This window comes from Natrix helvetica (assembly GCF_964273705.1).
Source record: "Natrix helvetica genome assembly, chromosome: Z".
Taxonomy (NCBI): Eukaryota; Metazoa; Chordata; class Lepidosauria; order Squamata; family Natricidae; genus Natrix; species Natrix helvetica.
This window is the reverse complement of record NC_138554.1, coordinates 45,247,442-45,258,301: the sequence shown is the minus strand read 5'-3', so window position 1 is coordinate 45,258,301 and position 10,860 is coordinate 45,247,442. Positions and strand designations below refer to the sequence as shown.

Sequence of the window (10,860 nt, the reverse complement as noted above, 5' to 3'; positions counted from 1 at the left end):
TTTCAAGAACCAGTTCCTGGCACTCTATTGCAATACAATATGTTGCAACACAGCAAGCACACATTGAAATGTTTGCTGTCTCGTTCTTTTTTTTTTTACATAGGCTTTCGACTGGCTGCAAAGTTCACTCTGTCCCCTCTAAACCATGTATAAAGAAATACCCTCTGTCCCCTCTAAACCATGTACAAGGAAATATCTTGCCAACCATTTTGCAACATCAGAATATTCAAATTATGCCAATTAAATCTGATCAATGGAGATCTTTTGAAGCATGCACTTAGAGCAGCCAAGCTGTATTAATAGAAAAGGGAGAAGGGCTCTGCCTGCCTTAAAACTCTATCCTTCTCAATTGATTTACTGATCCGTACATAGACTGCCCCAGTTTGCAAATAACTGGTTTAGTGTTATTAATATAGGTCACTTCAATTCTCAGCCTGCTACCTGGGTAATTATGGGAGTTGAAGTCCACATATCTCAAAGTTGCCAAGTTTGAAAAATGTTGGCACAAATGATTATTAAATCATTTTAGCATTTTATTAAATGAACACATTCCTGCTAACAAGATTTCATAAGATACCTGGACAACGTCCTCCACATCCTTCCCTAACCATCTGGTATCAGACATATAATCTACCACTTCTGTAGGATGTTCAGTTTGCATTGGATAAACTGGCTTTTTGACTTTGTTTTATTCTTCAACAGCAATATTTGTTGTTAGTTCATTTTTTGGTTTAAGACATTAAAGCACACCTACTTTCTGGAAATTGTGCGCATACCTTTGAGTTAAGAATGGTCGGATTGATCCTCCTACAGCTAAGCAAAAGTAGAAGGGAATACTTTAAAGGACTTGAGGTAAAGTTGCAGTCACTGCTGTTATACAAGCCTTCCCTAAATCTCTCCAACATGTAGTACTCTCCAATCTATGGACATCAACTCCTACAATTCCCCAGTCAGCATGGCCATTGCTGAGAATTTTGGAAATGAAGAACCATAAATCCGTTTAGAGAAGATTGGGATTTACTTTTGGTGGATATTTTGAGGTTCAGTCCCAGTGAAAATGTTGTAATATTGGAATTTATCCTGGAAGATTAAAGAGACAAGAGCCCATAGACTAGCATGGGCCACAAAAGGCAGCAGAGTCAAATGTGTGGATCTAATAATTCCATGAAAATGAAGAATCTGGTATTGATCAAAGAGATGGGAACACCAAGCAGTTTCAAACTGGAGTATTTCAGAATTCTAAAATATAGAGCTGACATAATGTAATGGTTTTGGTGCTGAAATGGCACTGAAGAGGCTTAGGTTTAAATTCCATTCTCAGCCATGAGAGATCACTGGATGACTACTAATTCTTTTAGCCATCCCTACCTTGCAGGTTTGTTCTGCAAAGGAAAACAAATGGAGGAAGCACTATGTGTGCTGTCCTGAGCTCCTAAAAAAAGGCAAGAAATATATCAAATAAATAAATAAATTTCCCAAGAGTCAGTTTGTTTAAAGAAAAGTTTTTCACTTTTGTGGGTGGAAAGCCATTGAAATTTTATAAGCAAAGGGAAAAGCAGAATAAAACTACAACTCTGGTTTTAGTGGATGGGATTGGAGCATAATTGAAGAGGAGGGGGAGAATAATGGGGGGGGGAGGATTATATCAAACAGCAAAATTGATTAAATCCCAAATATTACAACAATAAAAAAGAATTTTACCAGTAACTGATTCCAGAATTTGGCTTTTGGAATGATCTGTTTTACAATATTTATTTTTCTGTGTTCCTACATCTGTGTTCACCCTCTTCTCTTTTAATCATACTCATCCATTCCATTCCCCCAAATACATTAAAAAAAACACAAGACATTACAGGTGACTTCAACTGCTTTAATAGATAACAGCAATTAGATGATGAGGAAAATAGGGAAAAACTTTACTGCATATTATAGTGGTCAAAACAGGTGTTTTTTTTGCATTTTACACAACAGCAACAGCTATAATTTCACACTTTCCACTAAAAAGTGTTGTTTTTGCACCCTCTTATAAAGTTAACACATCAAGGCTCATTCTTTAAGTGCCAATGAAGGGCCCTGAAGACTTCACGTGAAACACTTTCAGAAAAGTGCACATTTATCTAACACACCACAGCACGATACTCACAGCATAAATTTATACCTTACAGAGGCATACAATGCTAGATTCATTCCTGCATCTAAACACACATAAACCGAAGACAGGTGTTACCCTCAAGCTATTCTTATTTTCAAGGAGAATCTGTCCTAAAAACATATATACTGCTGCTATTGCTGCTGTCAAGTTACCACACTCTCTTGAACTGTTCAGCTGTAGACATGTCAAGAGTAGCCACGTTCTTCCCTACAGCAGTAATAGGTGTCAAGGTCATGTGAGAACGGAAGTGAAAGATTCTGAGTTTTCTTTGAACAAAACAAGCAGTTCAGATTTTAACCAGTGTTATTAAATTTCCTCATTAATTAATCATGTGGAGCAAACAGAAGCCAGCTATAACAGGGTAAACAAGTAATTTGCTCCCCCACCTGCTCTTTTCATCTAGAGAAAAGAAATTTCTGATAATGGCAAGATGCAAAGGTTTGGGGTTTGGGGGGGGGGGGGAGCACTTTTCCAGAAAGCAATTTGTTTTCCACTTACATTTTCTAGATGTACACTTCAAATATTACCAAAAAAAGGTTTCCAGCTTTAAAATTATGTTTAAAATATGGAAAAAACCCTGTGCAGGGGCAAATGCTTAAAATGTCTGTCAAATGATGGTGAAGGGTCTTTCTGGTGCACTGTCATCCCTTTGGTTTGTGATTTAACTGAGAAAAAAAAATGCAGGAGGAGGCTATTGTAAACAAGACTGTTTTTTGGATTGCAACCTTTATACTAATCTGTAGGAAATATAAATGTCCTTTTGAAAGTCTGAATGGGAAGCGTATATGTTGCATGGATGAATAATTGAGCCCCCTTTAATCATCAAGTTGTCAAAACATATGTATGCAATATAGGTGTTTCCCCAAATGTGAAGCAATTTTTAAGATTAGAAACATGGATTTTTCTCTTTTAGCTACCATGGCTTTGGGGAACAAGACAACTACAGACCACCAGGATATCGTCCTCCATAATCACAAACATTCCTCTGTCAGCACTTATATTAGAAAACCAAAGACTCATCCAAGACTTGCCAAAAGTACAGTTTAATTTTGCTAGCAATCCCCCCACCCCTGAAATTCTCTGAGTATCCTCTTAGGATTTTTTTTCCTTCAATAAAAACTTTAAATGAAATATAAAATTATTATCACTAGGATATTATGGACACAATGGAAAACTACACATCAGATTATCATTTAGGAAGACATATATATATATGCACACATGCAGGTAAAGGTCTGGATTTAGTGCCACACTTCCAGGCATTATGTCTCCAAGATGATCATTCATCAAATTTCCCATCACGGATGCTGTCAAATGAGAAAGGAAGAAACTTGAACCCGGTACCCATGTAGAATTTATTCTGGAATTCCACCCTGGTAAGAAAAAGACAGATGAAAAGCAGTCATCGGTTGCACATTATCATATATATTTGAAATTTCTCTAAGAATCCAAAGTAGTACTGACATTTTATTTCCTAAATCAAAAGTTATCATTTAGCAACTGCATAGGATAGTAACCATTCAAAATATGACAATACTAAATGATAGCATATTGCAAGCAATGTTGATACTTACACCCTGCTCATTACAACAATGCAATTTGGAGTTAGAATAATGCTCATGTCACTGCAAGAGAGAACTTTATCTGAATGAGATCGTAGCAACCAGTAATCTTCATCTGTATTTCTGCCTTTTTCAGTCACCTGTTTTGTTTAGCGACCACTTCACTAGAACCTATTGTGATTGCTAAATGAGACCCATCTGTAAGTTCTTCCTACGATTCTTACATTTTGTTGCATTACACACCTTTCCAAATATCCTATGAGTTATCATCAGTCCATTTTCAAGATTAAAATTGCATGAAATGCCAATAGAGAACTACAAGCAAGGATACATGGAATGGCACTGAAGACAGTGACAATTTATTCAGTAATACAGTTTTCCCCAATACGACACCCAACAAATGTGCCTTGCTGCCTAGGAATTCAGGAATTTGCAATACCAATATGCCTGGATGTTACCAGGTTGAGGAAGACTGTTCTATGATCTAATATGTTAACATTCCTAAAAGAATCCTGCAGGACTGCCGAACGTTTACATGGCCTTGATGTTATTCCCCAGAGGTAAAAAGTATAAACACTTTATTTTATAATGGAGGGTAAAAACTCCTTTTTAAAAGATTAAATGGACACATGCAAAGCACACCTATTTGTGCAAACTGACTTGCATAGGCAGACTGTTGCACTTATTGTCTAAATTGAATGAGGTGGTCCAATCACCATCTTCAGTCCCAATTTATTGTTTCTGTAAAAAAGGATCAGTAGTTCTGGCTCACCATCTACTCAATGGCTAAGTGAACCCAACCTTGGGTACCCTCCAAAAGAGTTTCTTATACTACATTATCAGAATAATCATTGGTTGGTTCTCTCTGCCCCCATATCAGATTGACCACTGCAACACAGTATCATATAGAGTAGAAGCTTCCAGTGCATATGCATTCACAAACACACACACACCACACCACACACAGACTTTGTGGATTATGTAAGCATCATTATTATGATTATATTCATTTGTTGTTTGCATGTACACTGAGATCTTACGCAATAAGGCAAATTCCTTGCGTAACTAATCACACATGGCCAATAAACTATTCTAGTTTATTATTCTGTTCTGTTCTATTCACCATTCTTTCTTCTTCTATTTTATTTCTATTTTTTATTTTATGCAAATTATGGTACTTTCCTGGAAATGAAGCAAGAATTTTACCAAATAAATTATAGCATAGCTATAGCTACATAGCATAGCTACATACTCTAACAATCAGGAGGCAAATATTTAAAAAAATCATTTTCCATTTTAGTTGTTTCAAATCATCTAACACACCTTTGCAAAAGTGTTACAATTTCTCATTATAGTAATGTCATCAGTTAGCCAATAAGCCAACTCAAGATCAAAGCTACATTTTCTCCTTAACTATAAGTTTATAAACAGACACTGTAACAATTAGTTATCCATAAAATACATTTGACAAATCAAAAAAATGCGTATTTTATATTTCATAAAAATATAAGCAGTGCTAGAATGGAATAGCTCAAAGAACAGATAGTCCTTGACGTACAACAACAATTGAGTCCAAAATTTTTGTTACTAAATGAAACATTTGTTAAATGAACTTTGCCCAATTTTACAACCTTTCTTGCCACAGTTGTTAAGTGAATCACTGCAGTTGTTAAGCTAGTAACATAATTGTTAAGTGAATCTGGTTTCCCCATTAACTTTGCTTATAAGGTTGCAAAAGGTGATCACATCACCTCGGGGCACTGCAACTGTCATAAATATGAGCCAGTTGCCAAGCATCTAAATTTTGACCACATGACCATATGGATACTGAAATTGTCATAAGTGTGAAAAATGGTCATTAGTCACTTTTTTTCAATGCCATTTGAACAGACACCAAATGAACTGTTATAATTCAAGGACTACCTGTAGGATCACAGCAGTGGTGGGTTGCAGGCGGTACGCCCCGATACAGGTGTACAGGTGCCTGCCTGGAGCACCAGGTACCGTTCCGGTACAGTGCTCCGGAGTGCCCACCCACCCGCCTGAGCTCACTGTATTTCAGCTCTTTGGCGCTTCTGCGCATGGAGTGCATGGCGCCTGCGTGACACTCCACAAGGCAGCAAGAGGTAGGAACGCATGTGTGTGCTGCGCTTGTATATGTGCGCACTGTGTGCGTTCATGTGGTGGATGCTGGGCCCCGTTGCACTGTACCAGTTGCACCGGGATCCAGAACTCACTACTGGATCACAGCTTGTTTTAAGACCTGAGGCTTATACCTCAATTGCACCAGAGAATTGCTATACTCATCTAAAGTTCTAGGAAAGAAGAATCTTAAAATCTCTTCCCAACTTTTCCTTCATCTTAATGTCAGAACATTTCTCTGTGATTCTACAATCTCCACTAATTTTAATTCCACTCAGAATATAAAGAGAATTATACCGAAAGGCTGCCCAATCATAAACAGGCATCAAACATGGAAAGAAAAACTCCATGATTCATTAAAAAAACAGGTCTGGTGATCTTCTTTTGGCCCCATGGTAGGAAACATTTTTCATCCTTTTTGCCTGCCAGGTTTTGAGAAAATTCAAAATATTATTTACTGGTTTTCCACATTAATGGAACATTTTAAATACTGGCCTCTTTTTAGAAACAACATCCATCTCATTGCTTGTATTAAAATACACATGCTTTCTCAGGGACAAAATGTAATGAGGCTCTAAGGAACAAATAACAGTTTCAGTTAGTTTGTAGGTAAATGTGAAACTACAGAAAAGAAAACAAATGGGAGACTTGATTCATTAATGTATCAGTTTGAATTACTGCTCATCTTTTACAAACTCTACATTTGGTATAATTTAAGGTTTGCTAGTGTCACTAAAGAAGGGATGCGGTGGCTCAGTGGCTAAGACACTGACCTTGTCAATCAGAAAGGTCAGCAGTTCAGTGGTTCAAATCCCTAGTGCCGCGTAACGGAGTGAACTCCCCTTACCTGTCTCAGAATCTGCCAACTTAGCAGTTCGAAAGCATGTAAAAATGCAAGTAGAAAAATAGGAACCACCTTTGGTGGGAAGGTAACATTTCATGAGCCTTCAGCATTTAGTGATTCCGACCACATGACCATGGAGACGTCTTCGGACAGCGCTGGATCTTTGGCTTAGAAACGGAGATGAGCACCGCCCCTGTGCTAGTTGGGAACGACTAGAACATATGTGCGAGGGGAACCTTTACTTTAATGTCACTTAACCCTGTTCACTACAAGGATATTAAAGGTAGGCTAACATGGCCGAATAGTTTTATTATGTTAAAAAAAATGTCAAAAAAGAAAAAGTTATCACCTAAACGTCCTTTACTTAGCAAAACAGCTTATCAGAGGAACAATGTTCAACCAAACTTTTCTCCCTACATCTTATTTTTATTATACATGTTTTTTTGTTTTTTAAGAATCATTCAATTGTATAAGCCCCCATTTCTAACTTGAAAGGAGATGTTCCAGATGCATATTTTTCATCACTGCCTATATTCAACTATATCCTAAATCAAGAACCGGGTTGAACATCCTCCCTGGAGGCCAAGGATGAAAGAGTCAATAAACTATATAGGTAGACCTTGACTTACAACCATTTGTTTAGAAACCATTCAAAGTTAAAACAACACTGAAAAAAGTGACTTACAACAAGTCCTTGCACTTATGACCATCATAGCATCTCTACAGTCACATGATCAAAATTCTCAGGGTCATGTGATTATCATTTGCAATCTTTCTAATCAGCTTCCAACAAGCAAAGTCAATGAGAGAAATCAGATTCACTTAGTCACCATGTGATTCACTTAACAACTGCTGTTGTTTAGCAACTGTAGCAAAAAATTGAGTACAACTCATTTAATGAATGCCTTGTTTAGCAACAGAAATTTTGATTCCAATTACTGTTTGTAAGTTGAAGATTATTGGTACTGCATTTATTATTTTTTGCAGCCAAAGTTCAGTAGTATAATTACCATATTTTTCGGAATATAAGACGGACCTTTTTCCCCCCCCAAAAGAGGGTGAAAATCTGGGTGCATCTTATACTCCGAATGTAGCCGCCTGAGTCATCTAGAGAAGGGGCAGGTGAAGTGGGCGTTGCGCAGGAGGCGTAAGACAAGGTGGCTCGCTGCTTGGCCTCCCACTTCTTTAGACAACCCAGACGGAGGGCAGTCGGCTTCTGCTCCTGGCCCAGGAAACGGATCTGGCCAGGAGGAATGCATGCCCATTTTTGCAATTGGGGTGGAAAAAGAGCATTTCAGGCAGCGGGCGGTTCCAGGCTGCGGGGATCGCAGATCCGTCTCCCGAGCCAGGAGCACAAGCCGACCGCCCTCCACCAGGGTCAAAGATTAATTTGGACCAGGCTACATTTGGAGGGAGCTAGGCAAGAGGGAGCTCTGCGAGGCAGGCAGGGAGTATGTGTGTTGGTGGTGGTGGGTTCCTCCAGCGAAGACTCGGTGCCACCTTTCCTTCCCAAGCCACGCAGCTTTAGGTGTGTGGGGGGTATAGCACTGGCTGCCTTTGCCCCTAGCTAGCCCGGGAGGCCAGATGGCTGTTGGGAGGCTTTGTGGGTGGGCCTTAGAAGCAAACTTTTCAGGAGGCCCATGCCTGGCCCCGGGCATGCTGTGAAAGAGCGGGGGTCAGTGGAGGCAAATGAGCCGGGACCAGATGCTGGGTGCACAATGGGGATTTTGCGAACATAGCGAGGTGGAAGCCCGTGGTGCAAGGTTTTGTTTTGCCTCCTAATTGCAGGTTGGAAAGGAGCTTCTCCGCTTTAATGAAGTGAGGCCAAAAGCGGCTCATCCGTGGGAGGTGAGGGTGGGGGCTCTCCTTCCCTTTCTGAGGGAGGAGGGGGAAGCAACTTGTCTAAGAGTAGAAGGAAGGGCAGCCAGCAGCTGATGGGTAGCTGAGGGAGAAAAAAAAGGCAGTTCAGTGTTTGGAGGGGGGGGGGGCAGAAGAGAAAGAAAATGGGGGGGGGGAATCTCTCAAGGCTGTCCCTTGCATATTCATGGGGGGACAGCAGATGTTGCCCAAAGTATTCCCCCCCCACCCACCTTGTAGGGTTGGTCTGACTGCCAAAAATGGGTGGCCAAAGGATGAGCGGCTTTGTAAAGGAGAATCTTTGTGCCTGAAGCAATTCAACCTGATTTTTTTAAAGGGGGGGGGGGAAGCTTAGCTGCTCCTTAGGCATCTCTACTTCTCCACATGACCCAGGTGGAAGCCAGTCAGCTTCTGCTCCTGGCCTGGGAGATGGATCTGCAATCCCTGCAACCTGGAACTGCCCGCCTTCTGAAACGCTCTTTTTCCTCCCTGATTGCAAAAACGGGACATGCGTTCCTCCTGGCCAGATCCATCTCCCATTCCCAGCTAATCAGCTGCTCCTGCTGAATCAGGCTGTAATAACGTGCTGAAGCTGATCAGGCCATTTGCTGCAAGGACGCTAGCCAGATTAATACTGATGGATACTGGTAGGCAGAGGCAGAATTTTTTTTTCCTGTTTTCCTCTCCAAAAATTAAGGCGTGTCTTATAGTCTGGTGCGCCTTATACTCAAAAAATACTAAAGATTATGAAAATGAAACAAAAAGGTTGAGAGTGAGAAGCACGTTTGACTAATTGGCTACCCACTCCTGCCTAAATCAAGGGATCAAATTAAATCAGTAGTCAGATCAAAGTAGTCTTTCCATACTCAGTACAGAAGTGCAACTTTTACCCTGAGCATCTATTGAATTCCAGCTACAAAAATGACATGCAGCACAGAAACTCATTGCTTAAGGCAGCAATCAATGCAAACAATGAAGAGTGGACAGCCTACTAGTAAATAAGTGAGGATGTGGAGTGCAAAGAATAGGACGGAACAATCTAAAATTTATCTCATTGGATAAAGTATTTTACATTCAACCTCTCATGAAGTGTGTGTGTGGGAATCTTTGCAGAGCAAAGGGAGACTCCCTAAAGCAGCCCAGAGTTATCTTTGCTCCCCTACCCTCATCCCCAGCACTACCACTTTTCTGTTGCCACCTTCTGTTCAATACATTAAGGTTATCAATTTCACAAACAGAAGAACAGTTCTGCTTACGACTTAGGGAAAAAATCCCACATTTTACTTCTCTTCACTTGTTGAAGCTACTGATTGGCAGAGTTGGGGGAGGGAGCAAGAGAAACAGTCCCATTTGTCAACATTTAAAATTTCTGCCCAAAACTAGGAGTCACTGAACTTTCAAGACCAACTTTCTGTGTCAACTAGCATTTGTGATTGAACATCCGACAAAAATGGTATGAAATGCAACCAAATGGGAAGAAAGAGATGTTTACTACCAAAAGGCAAGCAGCAATCCAGTTCAGAAGTATTTACGAGTAGCTGCAATTCTGCTGACAGCAAAAGAGAACAGAAAACAGTTAGTCCTTGACTTAGTCACAATTGAGCCAAAATTTCTGTTGCTAAACAAGAGATTGTTAAATGAATTGTGCCCCAATTTTTTTTACTTTTCCCTCCACAGTTGTTAAGTGAATCACTGCACTTGTTAAGTTAGTAACAAGATTGTTAAGTGAATGTGACTTCCCCACTGATTTTGACTTATAAGGTTGCAAAAGGTAAATCACATGATTCCAGGACACTGCAACCACCATAAATATGTATCAGTTGCCAAACATCTGAATTTTGATCATGTGACCAAGGAAATGCTGTAACATATGAAAAATGGTCATAAGTCACTTATAGCTTCAAACAGACACTAAACAAATTGTTGAAAGTCAAGGACTACCTATATCTAGAAACAAGGATCTCCCCATGCCCCAAATAGTGACACTGATTGTTGCAGAGTTCATCTAGAGATTTTTGTATTATTTATTCAAAGATAGAGAGAGCATAGAGCAAGCTCCCAATCTTATTACTGGAAGAACAACACTTTTAAAAAATAATAAGAGCAGGGAAACACAAATTCTCCATTTCTGAATCAGATTAAATTCTGGATCATTCCAAAGTCCACAACTGAGAATATTGACTCAAAAAACTTCCACTCCCCATCCCTTCTACTTATACACAACCCTCAACAGAATGTGCAGTTCCTTTGTGGCATGAAATGTATCACATTGGCACCAAGTTATCTGCTGCTGCTGCTCCCAC

General features: G+C 39.7%; 1 protein-coding gene across 5 annotated transcripts in view; it reads right to left on the bottom strand.

The window, feature by feature from the left end:
* Nucleotides 1–1,849: 1,849 nt before the first annotated feature.
* The window catches only part of ATP6V0A1 (ATPase H+ transporting V0 subunit a1), a 62,734-nt gene continuing 53,723 nt past the window's right edge, over nt 1,850–10,860 (bottom strand). For all 5 annotated transcript variants that reach the window (XM_081933242.1, XM_081933243.1, XM_081933244.1 and 2 more), the window contains one exon: nt 1,850–3,525. In XM_081933242.1, coding sequence (XP_081789368.1) covers nt 3,432–3,525 — 94 coding nt within the window. In that variant the 3' untranslated portion in view covers nt 1,850–3,431. The remainder of the gene's footprint in view (nt 3,526–10,860) is intronic.